At 42.8% G+C, this 18,158-nt stretch overlaps 1 protein-coding gene across 2 annotated transcripts in view; it reads right to left on the reverse strand.

The window, feature by feature from the left end:
* The window catches only part of znf385a (zinc finger protein 385A), a 62,765-nt gene that overhangs the window by 26,018 nt on the left and 18,589 nt on the right, over positions 1–18,158 (reverse strand). For both annotated transcript variants that reach the window (XM_028583573.1, XM_028583574.1), the window contains one exon: positions 1,062–1,213. In XM_028583573.1, coding sequence (XP_028439374.1) covers positions 1,062–1,213 — 152 coding nt within the window. The remainder of the gene's footprint in view (positions 1–1,061; positions 1,214–18,158) is intronic.

Raw genomic sequence — 18,158 nt, forward strand, 5'->3', positions numbered from 1 at the left:
GAGTGGAAACTGAGTGCCTGCGTAATTTCAGTATCTCTATTAATCCATGTCTGCTGGATGCACTGCAGTTTTAACATCAGTGGGAATGCTTCCACTTATGTCATTGCCTATGGAGGGCTATTAAAAGGACTGTATCGTTAAAATATGTTTAACAGTGTCTGGAGTCATGCTGTAACTATCCCTGTAGTATCATACGTGGTCAAAACATGTGCCAGATATCATACGTGGTCAAAGCATGTGCCATCTATTTCCAACTGGTGACATTGGATTGCTATGTCGCACCTTTGCAAACTGCAGTTAAATATACCATGCAGACACATGTGGAGAATAACTCTGTTGCAGACATGGTCCAAGAATAGCATTGCCCCACATACAGTACATACAAAGTTCACTGATTTTACATATTGCTGACAAAATGTGTGTTGACGTCTCCTAATGGAGTCTGGAGGAACAGGCGGCACGCTATGCTGAGTTGGTGAAATACAAAGTGTCTCTACGGTCTAATCTAAATGATAAGATGTTAGTCAGGACCTGGGGAAACAGGAAGATCCTTCTCCGTTCAAATAAATTCCACATCAAACAAACTTTGGTGTTTGAAGAACACAGCTATAAGGATGGCCTTATAACTGCTCTTTCATTCTGTGCTTTGGATTAAGGAATGGGATAGTGTTTACATGAAATAGTACATTCTTAGGAATACCCTGCCCCTTAGCCTTGTAGTGAGACCTGTCTAACATGCATTCTTGATGTGGATACAGCAGCACCTTGGCAATTTAAAGACAATTTAATGACAATTTAAAGACAATTTAAAGACAATTTAAAGCATATTGTGTGTGTGCAAAGCACATACATATGTGTTACACATGGGCAGTAATAACATATGGAGGTAAATACACAAACATTACCATGTCCTGCACGCCTACAGGTTTCCCAGATATCGTGGACAGACTGGTTCCTGTTGTGTGTTTTCCTTTTTGCAATGGTTGAGTTAAAAGACTGCAGTATGTGTGTGTTTGTTTGTGTTTGTTTGTTTGTGTCTGTGTGTCTGTGTCAACTCTCACCGTGTTGAAGTTGTGGAAGAGGTTCATGCTGTGCGGAGGAGGGGTGGTGTCCATGGGGAACTGCAGGAAGGGCTTCATGTCCAGGTGGGGCTGGATCATCGTGGGGGTCCGCAAGAACGTCGGCACCGCTGCCCCAGCCCGGTTTATGCCTCCTGCACACAGACAAAGACAGAGGTAGATAAACATGCATGGCATATTCTTACAACTCATTTGTGTAAAATAGAATTAAAACAGTTTCAATGTCTGTTTTGACAATTACTGTGGCAACAACTGTCTTTTTGGTAAAACACTTAAATAAAGTACAACATAGAAATAGAGAGCTGGAGAGAATTCAATGAATTGTGTAGCTTATTACAGATTGCATTATGTTGTTCCCTGAAATCTGCAACTGAATTCCAAAAGCACAATGAGCCATAATTGCATTGCAAAGCAATTTGTCTGAATACACAGCAAAACTATGTGGCACTCCAGTGGAACACATAATCTCTAAACTGAGAGAAAAAGCAGCATTTGGGCCATTAAGGACACTGGAATGATTGCTGTGGGCACACATCCTTGTTTTTCCTGAGAAGTTGGCAAGACTGAAGCGCCAAAGTGCTGCCGCATAGCTGTGCACAAATGCTGTGATACTGAGGGGTAGCTTGATGATAATGAGTTTCATCTCAGCGTGAGCTGCTTTATTGTCATCCTGACTCGTGCACTAGTTGAATCACTTTGTTGTGTCCAATTATGGAATGAACAAATCATGCACACTAATTCATCTGCTCACGTCTGACACATGCTCCCTGGCTTTGACTGTATCTAACATGCTTTTGAGCAGATTTCAGAAACAGCAAAACTTCAAAAACACAGTCACTGCAAGGGTATCCTCCACACACACACACACACACACACACACACACACACACACAGCACACCTGTGCCACTGTGTCACAATGTCAATGTTTAATTCTTCTATAAAAGCATGCAAGGTTGTCATAATGATACATGCTCCCTATTCTCGTCATTGCTCCCATCTGTCTTCTCTTCCTCTCCTTCTTATCCCCCCACTTCTCCTATTTAACCTCTGTCAAGGATGATAGTGATGAGGCCCACACAGCAAAACTCAGCCTCAGCAAGCTCTTAGATTAAGCTTCTTAATATCCGCAACTGGATTTCTGTGGCTTTCAAATTCCCCCAAGATTTAAAGCTTTGCTGCTCTCCTTTTTGGGATTGCTCTAAGCTACTCTCGCTCCCTTACTTGCTGTCCCTCGCTCTGCTGCTTTTCCGGCTGCAACTGGCTTCTACCTGCTTCCACGCTGTCACATGGTTATTTGTGCATTATTTGACACCTCTGCATTTTCATCAAGCTTTATGTCAACTGAATGTGATCAGAGAAAATAATATGGCTTCCGCATGAAGGAATATGGTGTTAGCAGATGCAGTCTCGAGAAAGTTTGGATTAGAGAGAGCGGGCAAGAAAGAGAGAGAGGGAGAGAGATTGACTTTGTCAGACTGAGTGAAAGTGCTGTCTCAGCTGAAGCCCAGCTGCCTTCTGCTGTGCATCTGTGGGCCTCGAGGAGGAGAGGACTGCATCATTACTTCTAGTTGGTCATGTAAGTCTCTTCCACTGAACAAACCACAAATGTACACATGTATGAATGCATAAACTGATGCTCACACACGCAACTATTATATACTACTACACCATGATAAACAAGTGCCAGTTGGTCTTCCAGCTGGTGGATTGTACTCCTCTCATCCATCGCGGCTGACTCAGCACTCTTAAACGCTTCACTCTCATAAATATAATGTGGTTTTGTGTGTTGTTCCCAATAGAAAGTCTCACTCACACTTTCTTTATAAATATGCAGAGTCACAAACTTCTCAGTCAGTCTTTTAAGCTGAGCTCCTCCTAGATGCTGTTTGTTGTGATGAGGGAGGATGGGAGATCCTATGGGTGCTCTCTCCTCCACCTCTTCCTCCATGACTGATGAAGGCAGCTCCTCCTCCAGGGCTGCACCACTAACAGCATGACTAATACACTGCCTCTTGACGGCTTTTATCATGACACTATACCGCATGTTGATACATGGCCTGAATTCGTGTCTGGGGCTCTTTGTGCAGGAATGTGTGTGTGTGTGTTTTGCTTGTAAGGAGTGACTCTGTTAGCTGAAGTTGCACAGTAGTAATGTTTGCAGCTCCCTAGTGAGTCTGTACTTGAACATGAAAACTGTTACTGGCAGTGGGTCAGCCAGCCTCTGGCAGGCAGACAAACAGAGAGATTAGCTGACCGGGGAGCAGAACATGTCTGTGCAGCAGCAGGAGAAGCTGAGGAAGTTATTGGAGCTGAGGACCAGAGAGAAGAGAGAGGAGCAGTCGTCCTTGGAGCAAAGACACAATCTGTCCCATCGGGGACACTGTGTGCATGTGTGTGTTTGTCAGTGTACATAAATCAGAGTGTGGCTGCTTTCTTCTCTCTTGTAATTACCCCATTAATTTAAATCTCTCTTTTGGGACCTTCCCACAGTGTAAATCAAACAAATCGCTGTATGGAGCCGGAGTGTGCCTGTGTGACCTGCGCAAGTTTTTGTGCATGTGTGTGTTTGTGTAGTGTGTGTGAATATGTGCATGTTTGTATGTGGTCCCACCAGACTCTACTCTCCACAGTGACAAAATCCAGAGCTAATAAAATTATAAGTTGTAAGTGTTTCTTTTCTGTTTGTTAAAAACTGTTTTGTAACAACAGAACAAGATAACCACATGACACAATAAAACCACAGCCAAAGTTTACACTGCATCGCTACCATGCACAGCTGTATCAAATGTGAAGATTTCTCTCTTTTATATCTGTGTAAATTGAAAACCTTCAGTCAAAAAAAACAAGCAATTTAAAGACATAATCTTGACTACTGTAATAAATACTTGTATTTTCTGACTAACTAACTGACTAACAAATTACAAACAGACCCAGCAGCTGGATAACTTAGTGGGTAACACCATTGACTTTCACGAGGAGACCGGGGTTCAAATTCCGACCGGGGGCGTTGTTAGGGCGTGGCAAGGGCGGAATTTGAATCCCGCTCAAGGCGATGCTAACAGTAGGACCCTTGAAGGGCAATTCAAATCCCGGCAGGGGAGTGTTCTTTACTCTCTTCTCACTACTCTGTGCGAATGTCTGTGTGAGACAGAGTGAGAAACCAGGCCAGACTGGAGGAGCTGAGAGCACTCAGACAGCAATTGGGATTTTGTTGTCAGGAATCCTACCAGGCTCGCAGGGGCAGAACTCCTAAAAGGCCTGCAGGGTAACGCCAGAGGGCTTGGTGTTGCAGCCAGTGGCTTATTTAAAGTGTGCGTAAGCTTTTACGAATCTGATTACCATTCTGAGTTTTGGAACTTTTTGGTTTGAATTTAATTTTGATTTAGGTTTAGATTATGGTTCCATTTAGGGTTTTGGTTAGGTGTAATGGTCGGTGTTGAGGGCAAGGGAATGCATGTTACAGCAATAAGGGTCTTAGTATAGTGTGTGTGTGTGTGTGTGTGTGTGTGTGTGTGTGTGTGTGTGTGTGTGTGTGTGTGTGTGTGTGTGTGTGTGTGTGTGTGTGTGTGTGTGTAAGCACCTACACTTTTACAAAATATTCAAAAGCCCATGCTGGTTCATATGGTGTTAATGTATTTATAATTATTATATTTGGTTATGTGGTTTTTGTTCATTTTCTCTATAAAAAGGAAATAAAGAGAGAATACAAAAGAGAAATATACATACATACACACAAATCAATGCTCCGCAATCCTCTTTCTTCCTGTGGTACATTTTAATTCCCTAACTTCCCTAATGAGTGGAGGAAAATAACACACAGATGGAGGATCATAGCATTTTCATATGGTTACTGCCTTTGTTGTGTGTTTCCTGTGCCTGTGTTTCCCACCTCATGCAACACTTATGATTTGATGCAGTATAATTATGATAGTGAAAACAAAAGCTGGGGAGCTATTTCAAACTAAGAGACATAATCAGTCAATCAAAATCAATCAATCAAAGCAAAACATGTTATGTTTAAAAGAGTTCCTCCGCATGATGATTTTCACATGAAAAGCGATATATTTTATATATTATAAAATGTAATTTCATCAATACAATGTAATGTTTTATATGCTTATGCAGGATTGTATTAACTCCAGTTAGTGTCTAAACTGAAGCTGGAAACATATGAAAAACACCATTGTGTGTTTTCCTTGTCTATGATTCAAGACAAAAAGCAGTTTCTAGAATCTAGGCTAAGAGAATCTTTTCATGTCTTGAGATTATCTAACAGGCTGTGTAGGTTGTGCCACACTGTGTTCAGTCTTCTTTCCCATGGGCATTGGGTGCATTCAGGAAAGAACAATGGGAGCAGGGTAGTTGGCACCGGGCATGCTGGACAAGCACAGATGTGCCAGGGTTGTTGGCAGCAGAGACAGGGAGAAAGATGTGATAACAGTCAGGCTGCCAACTTGCCTTTCTGCCGGGCCGTGAAGCGGGCACCTGTCCTCCACATGGCCCAAAGGTGAGGGTGACATCAGCATTAGGCTACATAGTCAGTTTCGAGTTAATGCTGCTGATATGTTTGATGTAGACAGAAACACTGATAAGATTCAATACATTTGATAATACAGGACATAATATAAACATAATGAAATGACAACTAAGAAATATTTTTTGGCATCTCAAAGTTTTGTGCCAGGCAGCAGCTTTATTGATTATCTGTGCAACGTTCATAATTTCTTTTATCGACCTAGTGTTTGGGGCACATTGAGATTTCAGACTAACTGCTGGCTCTAAATCCTGAGAAAACCTGCCCTCCGCTTATGTATACATTATTAAGAGAACTCTGAGTCAGTGAGATGATTTAAAGAGACCGGGTGCTGCACTGAGAGCTTCCTCAACATATCCCCCAACATAGTCTCCCTCATCAAACCTCCTTTCTCTCGCTCGCTCTCTCTCTGTCTCCCATGTACAAACAACAGAGTACATCAGACCAAATCTGACAGTTCAGAGGATGGTGGCTGTCTGCACATTGACTAACTAATTGAAGAGATCCAAACAGGGGTTGCCAGACTATTTCATAGTCACTGAGGAGGAGACTTCTCGTGACCTTAATAAATGGCTTATTATTATTACAATGTTTATGGTCAGGTGTAGCTGTCTGATCTGTCTGTTATGTCCCTGCTGGTCTGCTGTTTCATATTGGTTGTAGTGTGTTACGAATGGCTGGCCATCTGTCCATCTGTCTCTATTTCTCTTACCGTCTCTCTCTCTCATCTCTCACTCTCATTCGCGCCTTGCCTCCCTCATCATCAGCTCGGTGTGTATTCCGGCCTGAAAACAGCTGTGCCCAGGCATACAGGAATAGCCAATTCATTTCAGCAGTGGAGGCAGCATGCAAGCACAGGGTATGAGAAGGAGACAAAGAATGACCATTTGGCCCTGTACATTCAGTACTCCCTTTCAGTCTCGGGCCCAGCAGGACTGTGTGCCTCCTATTTACCTGACCACAAGCGCAATCAACAGGATTAGAGGCCTGGCCAAAAGCCTTGCACAAATGCACAAAGAAAAAAGCACACACACTTGTGTTGGCAGAAAACACACACACACACACACACACACACACACACACACACACACACGCACGCACATAGTGTTCCAAAATACTTCATTCACCCTTTCTAACACACACTTTCACCTCAATGCACACACTTTCACACATATAGAGGATTATCCAGCCAGGCACATGAAAGGCAACATTCCTCTGACTCTATACCTGTGCCCATCATTAAGCAGCTGAACATTTTAAGTTTGCCTCCACATATCAACGTATACATATTCACATTCATTTAAAACAACCTGATTCCTCATCTGTCACCTCAAGATCTGCAGCACAGAGTGCTATGCAGGTCATTAGCACTGAGTGTTTGTCTGGAGGCTGTATCCTGAGCTGCTTACCTTCCTGGATGCTCCCTTCTCAGACAGCTGTGGCAGCAGCAGCCTTCCAGCAGATAGCTGCCTCAGCCTCTGATCGGAATGGATTATGAACTCACAGCCTATGACTCACACATAGTGATGCACTTCATCAGAGAAAACACTGAGTGCTACAAGGCTCACATAGTGAAGCTTTCCACCTTCATGCCAACCAAGCATGCAACACAAAAAAACCTGAGCAGGTATGACTTTAAGTGCCCACAAGAGTGTGCTGCTGAGCCCCTCTGTAAACTTCAAAGCAGCCACTTCCAAGTTCTTATTTTAGAGCCTGAAAATTATTATGAAATTTAAAAACCGCATGTTCCTATCAAACTTTATCGTCAACATCTTTTCTAATCATGGTATGCTAATTCCCAGCTTCCTATGAAGGTTACTATAATACTTGCACACAATGTAGGTGGATGCAGATAAAGATCTGTTTGATTTGCTGCCTGGAACTGCTGGTGTTACGCTACGCTCCAATGAGAGGATTATGCATGGGGAAGCTAGGAAAGCTGAAACTTGTTTCCTTGCCTCAAATGCCATTTGGCTTCTCTGTTTGCATTCATGTGGCAAATGAGGTATGTGTGTGTGTGTGGTGTGTGTGTGTGTGTGTGTGTGTGTGTGTGTGTGTGTGTGTGTGTGTGTGTGTGTGTGTGTGTGTGTGCGTGCATGCGTGTGTAAATGTCTGTATGATGCAGCGGATGCTCAACACTTCAGCACAGTGCTGAGTATTAGTCAGAACATGTCTCATTCTTAATCTAATCCAAATATACGCACTGCAGTGAGAGTTATGAACACATACACACACAATGAACACACACACACACACACACACATTCATGAAACTGCAAATAACCCTATACTGTATAGTACAGTACAGTGCCAGTAGTGAAATATAATGCATTTAAATGGCTGTTAAATGAATTCTGTCTTTGTTTATGATGTTTTTTGTGAGCATCAGTGTAGCCAACTGCACAGGCAACATGTTTGTGTCTGTGTACATATTTCTGCATCAGTGGGGGGGGGTGTTAAACTTCCTTAATTGTAGGTCTTACATTTTACTCAACCTACCAAATTGGAGAACAGCATTTTACTAACTCATTGTACTTTAAGCAATACAGCAGAGTGTGTGGTATTACAGTATGATCTGTGGCTGGGATGTTAAAGCAGCAACAACCAAAAGGTTGAACAAAGTTAGAACAGCTTTCAATGAGTGATCAAAGCCTCCAAAATATAAAGTCTCACACACATAGCATCCTTCTACAACACACATCAGAAACTCAATTTGTTACCCTTTGCAATCTGATCAGAGAGCTTTTTAGACGGGTCCATTTCAAGAGCAGCTTCTCAAAAATGATCACATATAATGAAAAACACCAGACACGCACCAGCTCTCTACAAAAACTACACATTCATATACACGCTACACACAAATAAGGTAAACCTTCAGTCTCTCCCAAAGGGAAGTATTGTGCATAATTACAGAGTGGAAGGGGTGGTAATGACACCCTAGTGAGATAATATGACAGTGGTAGGCCCAAAAAGGCCCCACCATAAGATCCTACCTTGATCTCTCCTAAGTAGCTGAATTAAGGGTGGGAGGATTTAATTGCCAGTCTGTCTCTTTGGTAGACACAGAGGAGCTGACTGGGGATTCCAAAAGGAACGGAGAGAAGAAAGATGGGAGCTAAGGGAGGAGGCATGATGCAAAAATAATGGGATGGAATGAGGGTCAAGACAGCCTGCCTCTGATACCTACCTTGCCTTTCAACCGTCAACTCCACAAGTGTCCAGAATACATACCAGAACCAATGCACATGTTTGAGCCACAGAAGCAGACGCACACACCTTTAATCCTCCAGATAAACCTCCTGCTGGCTCCTTGTCCGGCAGCAACTGAACTTTTGGAGGCTGTTGGCTTTTGTTACTTGTGGTGTAAAGCTGCTTACACACCAACCAGACGGCCAACCGTTGACAGAAAAGCCAGTCGAAAAGATCAGTCTCCACGTGTTGGTGCAAAAAGTGCCACAGAACACCCCAAAGAGACAAGATGTAATACACCTCCATAACAGCAGGCGGCGCTAATCTGTATTGTTGCCCAAAAAATGAAAACCGGCAGCTGATTGGACGAACGCGTCACATGGGTTTGTTTTCTCTGGAAATTCAAAGCCAGACTGTCATGGCGGCCGTTCAGAATACGATCTCATATTGTACTAAAATAGTTCACTGAAACATGTTTCTGAAAACATTTTAAGCAAGAAATAGGCCATGCAGTTGCTGAATCTGTCTTCATTTCAGCTCAACAAAGGTCAGTTTAAAAGATTTTCGTCAGATTTTGAGAGACTCTAGTCACCTCATTCCGCTCGCCATTTCCGGGTGAGTCCCGAATGCCCTGCCGCCAACAGTACATGTCAGGTCGGCCAAAATGAACGCCGACAGCCCCCCAGACTGACAACGGCACGGGACACACCGAACAGACTTGAGTCACTGACCTCGCCAGACTGTCCAACGGCCGATAATCTCCTTGGTGTGTCAGCACCTTTAGGGATTGTATGCTGGTACAACACACAAGTAAATAGACGTGCACATGGGTCTAGTGGGCTGATCTCTCTTGAGTAGGTTGTGATTTTCCTGATTCATACTGTAGATAAATGTTGGAGCGCTGCGATCAGATTTGCAAAGAGAAATGCTTTGACTAACTATTTTTCCTTTCTTTTTTACACTGGCTCTGTATTATCTATCCATCCAAGGACAGTAAAGGTGGGCTGGTAAAATGATACTGTACTATTTCTTCCCACATGACTGATATCCTGTTTGACTCTGGTTCCACCTTAAATCAATGGCAGCTCTGATAATGATGGTACTTAAGGAGAGTAGCCGTATGTTGGGCTTCTTGTTACAACTTGCACCAACCTATTCAGGACAGGATTAATAGACTTAATGAAAATATGTCTGAATGCCTGACCTCAGTCCTATTACATTCCAATGTGATATTTATCTCTAAAGCAGATAAATGAAACCATACCATGTAATTAAGTTCAACTATAGTGCAGGCACAAAATGATTTTGCAATGCAAAGCTCAGCTAGCATGCAGCCTGTGTGTGTGTGTGTGTGTGTGTGTGTGTGTGTGTGTGTGTGTGTGTGTGTGGTGAAGGAGAGAGTTGCTGTGCTTTTTTGAGGTCAGTAATGACAGACAAATAGCTGTCAGGGCTAATGGGAGGGGACAGCCAGGGATGTTGGGAACACAGAGAGAACATCGCAGCACAGCTCAACACAGTCCGACTGTGGAGACAAGGCACACAGTGCTGCAGTGTTCACACAGAGAGGGTCACAGTGAGAGCACAAAACAAACACACAAATATGCACAAACACACACCCCTTTATGATTACCTGTGTTAGGGCACAGGCTTACATTAATTCCCTAACTTCAACACTTGGTTACAGGGCTAACTCTTAACTCTTCTACTTAATTCTAATGTAAACCTGGACCTTTAAAGGCATACTTCGCTCAAAATCTATGACGTTCTTACAAATACTCACTGTCTGTTGGCTTGAAAGGTATCTCTAGTGTTCATATTTTTTTGCAGACTGCAGCTGTAGGTTGCCGGAAAGTGGATTTTGCTGTGGTGCTGAGTGGTATGAGAAGATTGTTTGGACATTTGATCATGTTTGCTGTTAGAATACATAGTAGCTGCTGTGCGTTTAAGCTGACAATACAAGGTGCCATCCTCAGCAGAGGAGTAAGTGACAGGTGTAAAGTATTTGATACGCAAAATATTTTCAGTCAAGTATTCCCTTAAGTCTCTAGACTAGCATATTTCCACATGTATGGCAACCCAGGGAGCACTGATGTAAAGGAAAAAACAAAAAAAGACTGTATACTACAGTTACACAAGTCTCATTGTACTTGGGTATAAAGACAATAACTATCATTCTGATTATGTGGGAGAATTATGTTACATGTAGATGTGTTTACCGTAACTCAATTATGTAAAGCCCAGCAACTGGTTTAATTAACATCACCTTAATAGGGAATAAAATGAATGACTCATCCAACAGCTACTGTAAAAAGAGAAAATGCTTCACCTTCATCTCCACTGTCCTCTTTTAAATTCCCTGATGTCTGCTCTCTTTCTTTCTCAGGTTTCTATCTTTTTATGTATTTTCCTTTTGTAATGAATGCTCCTCCCTTGGCTGAGGGCCAGTCAGGTGTGTAAGATGATCACACAGTTGTCCAGTGGAGATGTGTCTGAATGTCTCTCTGGCTACAGGCGATGTCTGAGCCAGTGATGGATGGATTGTTGGAATGAGGAGTAACCAAAGCATTGCTTTGTTGTGTCTGTTGTAAGACAGTGATCCACTGCAGCAGAGGGAGATTAGACTTATTACAGTGGTAGAAAGAGGAGGGATAATGCTGTCTGAATATGGGTGCACTGCAACAAGGAACACAGAGAGTGAGAGATGGAGGGGGAAAAAACAGAAAAAAGGGAGATAGGGAAAGATAGAGGACAAAGTGACATTCTTCACCTTTCTGCCTCTCTCCAGCCTGTTTAAATCCGCTCCTACTTGTTCCCTGCCACCCAGCCCCCACCCAAACCCACATTTCTCTCCCATCTCCCCCCCTTCTTCCCTTGTTCGAGGTGTTGGTCACACACCCAGGTGGAACAATAGCCAGCAACTTTATTCCCATGCACCTCCCGGAAAGCTGTGCCCTCAGGTATGGAATTCTATCACTCAGCCACAAACAGGCGGATCAACCCAAATACACTTTGGGGGATGGTAACAAAGGCACCAGATTCTCTCTGAGATTAGACCCCTGTGCTTGAAGGGAAGACAAAAGGAGGAGGCACGATGGGTTGGTGAGGGGGATGTGGGGGATTTAAAAAAATATGTACTGTACCTGTGCTCTTTGAAGACCAGCAACCATAATGTTCCCCTGTGCAGTGTTTGTCCATTTCACTGACTTCCATTCCCCACGGAGGGTAGAGGGCAATATGCTATCAGCCTAATAGAGTGGGGGAGGAGACCTTATGTGGTTGACGGCCACTGCTTTCATTTCAGCCCTGCAGTAGTATACTGTCTATGAATATGGAGTAGCCCAACAAACGAGCATGTCCTCTAACACGGTGCTCTCTGTTCATCCCTGAGCAATCCAACCACTGCCCAATCTCTTTAAGTGCTGGGGGGGGCTCTTCTGTAATGTCACTTGTCATTGGTGTGACCACAAATGACACTTTTGTTTAACTCAGCATCCATCACTTCCCACTGCAAAGAATTGCTGGCAGCTGGGGAGGTGTGCACACTAAGAGAATCAGGGCATGCCACAGAGAATTTCTAAAGGTTAAAACAACTTCTGAAATTTAAAACGCCAGGGTTGAAATTGTGAGCCAACATATTGTAATTGAGACTGTGTAAGTGAAACACACACAAAGTTCCCCCCATTGATGCTAATTCCCCTGGCATAGCTCATAAAGTGAAAGACAGAAACCTAATTGAACCAGGACCTGAGCTCATTTGTGAAAGTAGAGAACAGTGGTTTCCCTCTGTGTCATACATTGAAGCTAAGAGCAAGCTTTATGCTTTTTCATACCTCCTCCTATACCTTCAAGTTCAGCTGCGGTGTATTCAGCATATTTTTCCATGATAGCAGGTGATGCATTATTCAGTGAGCTCTGGTTGATCTTGGCTGTAATAAATCCGTGGTCTGTAGACACGTGGACATAAAGCCGCCCACACTTACACATACAAACTTGCATTGTCCAGTGTTGATGCATGATGAATAAAAAGGAAGTGAGCATCTATGAATCACACCCCGTGGAGAGATTTTAAACAGAGCATACCATGGATGAAAGGAGCGCCGGGCTTTTGAATAGTAATGAGAGTAATGAGGATATCAGACGAACGTGGTGCAATATGCTTGTTAAATTTGACAGCTGAATCAGAGGTTCACCCTTGTGAAGCAAAACAAACTGATGTGAGCCTTTCCTCATCTCACGTTAATATTGAAGGACCTTACTGTAGGCATGGTCATAGAAGTGTCACACTCATAACATAACCTAAAGCAAGGGTTGCAGGGACACCTGGCGATGGACAACACTGGTCCACAGCTGGAGGGTCATAGGATCACACAGCCCAAAAGAGAATTAAAGGGCAACTCCACAGAATTCTTGCATCAAAATGAGTTAACTGGTCACACAAACTACTCAGCCTGTGAATATAATGTATTATGTGGCTCTTGAGGGAGTCTGAGAACTAATTAAGGATTTGGAGACATTACTGAATCATGGAGTTTGAGATACGTTGTTGTATACCAGGCCACGAGGGTCTAATGTAAGGGTAACCAATACTGAAAAAGAAATGTCCAGATATCTCTACTTACGGTGGACAACCAGGGCTAGTGCGCTACAACTGCCCAAAACAGTTTCATGAGAAACATGCTGCAAATACAGAAACAATGTAAAGTATCAAACATACAACCCCCAAAAACACATGCAACAGTAAAAAAAAAAAAAACACAAGCGTGCAAGTTTCTCTCTTCTTAACTTCAGCAGTGTCTCTCCTGCTTCCTGCAGAAGCATTAATTGGAGGTTGACTTATTAGGTCATATACATGAGCGTAATGCTCTATACCAGGGGTCTTCAACATTTTTTAAGCCAAGGACCCCTTAACTGAGAGAGAGATGGAGCAGGGACTTATAAAATGAAGTTGGATATTAAACTGGGCCTACAATAAAGTGTAGGGCGGCCTAAAGCCTTTATACATACCTTTTTAGTGCATAGAATACTAAGCTATCAAAATAATAATTGTTGGCATGATTTTAATTCTCAACATAAATGTGGCACAGTGAATCCTTTGGGATTAACTGTGGACGGCTACCTTATAGTGACAACGTTACCTATAGGCAAGTAAGCCCATCATCAGTGGGGATTTATATTTGCTAATAATATGTTGGATTCATGTAAAGACTTTTTAATTTTTTGAAAAAACAAAACAAAAACTAACAATAATTTGGAGGCCCCCCTGCAGTGACTCTGAAGACCCCCTAGGGGTCCGGGACCCCCTGTTGAAGATCTCTGCTTTATACTGTAGTCGATCTATGTTTTGCAGTGATGTCTTTGCTGCTCCTGCATATAATATACAACCATAATATATTGTTGACCTCATATCACCCTATAAGTGTCAATGAATGCCTATAACAGATTTATGTACCAATTAAACAAAACATAATGTGTTAATTAGTGAGGTTTAGCGATGCTGGTAGGATTTTGACATCGATGGACAGAGCCGGGCTAGCTGTTTCCCCTGTTTATAGTCTTTACAGCTGTTGGCTGTAGCTTTATATTACTGTATTACAGACTCATCAAACTTCTCATCTAACTCTCTGCTGGAAAGCAAATGAATGTATTTTCCAAAATTTCAAACTATTTTTTTTAACCTTGAGCAACAGGCTATCGCTCAGTTCTGAGCCCTCTGATTAGGAGTTTACAGACACACAGTAAATACAGTATTTAAGTGTCTCAGTGGTTGAACAAATAACAGTTCCTGCTAGTAGGCCTAAATCCTAATATTCGTATGCAGGAGTGCATCAGGGTTTTGATGTTATGTAAGACCTGGAGATGGCCTTGTGCTCTAATTGGTGAACTGAAAGACTACAAATTAGCTATGTAGAGTGTGTGTATGTGTGTGTGTGTGTGTGTGTGTGTGTGTGTGTGTGTGTGTGTGTGTGTGTGTGTGTGTGTGTGTGTGTGTGTGTGTGTGTGTGTATGTGTGTATGTGTAAGAAAGATTGAGAAAGGTGGGTAGGACAGAGTGCTGATTTGATTCAGGGAGTGCACCGTCACACACCATCTTCCTCCTCCTCCTCCTCCTCCTCCTCCTCCTCCTCCTCCTCCTTCTCATCCTGGTCACTACCATCCGCTTGGCGTGTGTGAATAATGGAGGGATAAGGGAGTATGGGTAGAAAATAGGAACAACGGAACAGGAGTGTTTTCAGGGAGAGCAGAGAGTAAGAGCAAGGAAGAGTTCAACACCCCCGCGAAGGTGCTGCTTGTCTTTGCAGCCTGGGCCTCATTGTTATTATGATTTATTTTTTAATGAGCAGTGCTGCCCTCCCCTCTGCCATACAAAGGCCTGATTGAATCTGGCATTCCATTAGCATGTTAAAGAGGCCCAGCTTCATCTGTGAGCTGCTGACTGACAGTGGATATCATCTCTGTAATTGCTCAGTATACTGGAGCCAGAGCCAGCCAGAGAGAGAGAGAGAGAGAGAGACACGGCAAGACTGTAGAAGAAGGCAGTTGAAGAAAGAGAGGGAGGAGGGATTAGGATTTAAAAAGGGGGGGGGTGCAGGAATCGAGCTAAATCTCTGTGTATCTCAATTTGGTACGGTTGGGACCCCATGCAGAGAGCTGGGAATAGTCTGTTTGAAAAAAGAAATTTTAAAGCCACACTCACAGCTCATGACACTCATCAAAGCAGAAACAGTGGCGGTATTTTGTAATAGAAACCCTGCATGTACGCAAGCTGTTATACAAGCAACTTATGTCACACAGATTTTTATGTTTATTAGTATTTCAACCTATAAGCACAGCATGAGATCATGTTGTATACACTGCTGTACTGTAAGGACAGGACACTGTACCTGGCCCCTTTATGTGACAGTGTGCGTTAGCTTCCAGCTCTGCAGCACATCTCACCCCACGTCCTCTGCTCCCTCCCCACCTCTGTATACAGAATGTTTTTGCCTTTTCTTTCTCCCGCTCTGTTTTCGTACTCCCTCAATTCTCTTCAAGTCTTTAACATCAACTTCCTCATCCCCTGCATCCCTGAGTGTCTCCCCTCCACCTCCTCCTCTCCCTCCGTTGCCCTTGCTCTTCTATTCCTCTTTTCCCTTTCTCTCTCCCTCTTCCTCTCCTTCTTTGTGGCTCTCTCTCTCTCTCTCTCTTTCTCTCCCTCTCTCTCTCTGCAGTAAATGGTAATTGAACAAAAAGTGTGGTGGAGGAGAGCAGCAGATAAGATGGTTATCCTAACTCCACATGCCATGCATCCAAAATTAGCCCCCCCCTGCATCCCTCTTCCTCTCCTCCTCACTCTGTTCTCCTCTGCTCTGCTGTGACAGTGTGACATGCATGCACTCCCACAGCATCGTAAGCCTTGTGTTCTAATATTGGAGGACAGCCCAATGGTACCATGATGTGGGTGTGTGTGTGTGTGTGTGTGTGTGTGTGTGTGTGTGTGTGTGTGTGTGTGTGTGTGTGTGTGTGTGTGTGTGTGTGTGTGTGTGTGTGTGAAACCGGGGCGTGCAGCACCATAGAAGTACTTACATCCCAAATCTGCAACATTGTTTCAACATTGTTTCACAACAAGTTCATGTAAGGTGCTGCCTTACATGAACAACAAGGAAACAAGGATGCACATAGCACATTATGTCACAAAATCTGTTTCAAATAGACAGGATAGATTTAGTAATGACATAATTAATGTGCTATGTTAATGCTTTCAGGTCTTACTGTCACACAAAGCGGCTTAATCTATCAACCACAGGCTGCTATCAGAGCTTTATTTTAATCAGAATGTGGTTTATGTAAACAAAAACAGCTTATGTATCCTAACCATCGCCATTTGCAGATATTTTCTGCTATAATTCAGATTATTTTTTTTGCCAAGTTCTGTTATATGAGTATGTTACTGTAAATCATGCAATTTGGGGTTCTCTGACACACACACACAGCTCTGACAGACTAAAAAGGAAAATTGTTTTTCTCCCTTGGAGAGTGTCAAAATACCAACGGACATGCCTCATAAAAGCAAATATAGATTTAGTTTAATTTAGTTTCAAGATGTGCAGAGGCCTACTGCTTCACATGTAGTAAACCTAGGAAACCTTACAGTACTGAAAATGAAAAATGAAAAAAGGATTAACATCAAAAGAAAAGTAGTCAAAGCAAGGAGAAAAGGCATGTTGAATGCCAATAGACTGTCCAGAATAACAAACATGGCCTATAAAAAGAGCAGAAACAACACACAAATTGTGTCTGATCCTGTTCATCCCATTTTTAAAGAATTCCAAAAATTGCCCTCTGGAAGCTGCTGCAGCAACCAAGAATATTTATAAAAGGTCTTTCATACCAAATGCAATAATTTTTCTAAATTCGTAAACACTATTCACACTGTAACCATGTCTGTTATTGTTGTCTGTATTGTGCATGTTGTGCTATTTATTGTATGTATTGCGATTTTAAACACCCAACGGCAAATTTCCATATTTGTCAGGACCACAATGAAAATAGATTTTTAGTTTTTGTGAGGTTCTAAGTTTTTTGTGAATATGTGGGGCCCCACTTATGTATAAGTCAGGATAAGCCCACCTCACCATCATACAACTCTCCTTTTTCTTTTTCTAACATTCATATGCAATCATTGTGACCATCATCTGTTAGCGCAATACAAAAAAAAAAAAAATGTAAAAGTGCTAACTAAAGGGGTCTTGACATGGAGCCAAAAGAGTACAACACCTGAACACTGTGTCCCCGGCGCACGATCAAACACACATTCATGCACACATGTGCACACAACATAGTCCTCTTCTCTACCCCGCAGGCACCCCCTCCTCCACTAACACACCATGAAATCTCTAACACTCACAACACATTTACATGACATTAACGCTGAAGCGCTATAAAAATTGGTGCCTGAATAGCAACTGCAGAGATGCATTGTTTGTGTGTGTGTGTGTGTGTGTGTGTGTGTGTGTGTGTGTGTGTGTGTGTGTGTGTGTGTGTGTGTGTGTGTGTGTGTAATAGCAAAGCACAACAAGAGTTTCAGCATCCATTTATATTGTGCTGATTGCCAAAAACATAATTTTACCAATGGCCTGTAAAATGGAGAATAGTGTGTGTGTGTGTGTGTGTGTGTGTGTGTGTGTGTGTGTGTGTGTGTGTGTGTGTGTGTGTGTGTGTGTGTGTGAGATGAATGAATTCTAGTATTTGCGTAGTTGAGTCCCCTCGTCTGATTGTAGTGATCTCCTGTGGTCTCCCGTGTGTTGCTCTGGGATTAGCATTGTAATCATGAAGCATGTTGACACACACTGTTAGTCACATTGATGTGTTTGTTTGAGT

This window comes from Perca flavescens, chromosome 7 (assembly GCF_004354835.1).
Source record: "Perca flavescens isolate YP-PL-M2 chromosome 7, PFLA_1.0, whole genome shotgun sequence".
In the NCBI taxonomy this organism is placed as follows: Eukaryota; Metazoa; Chordata; class Actinopteri; order Perciformes; family Percidae; genus Perca; species Perca flavescens.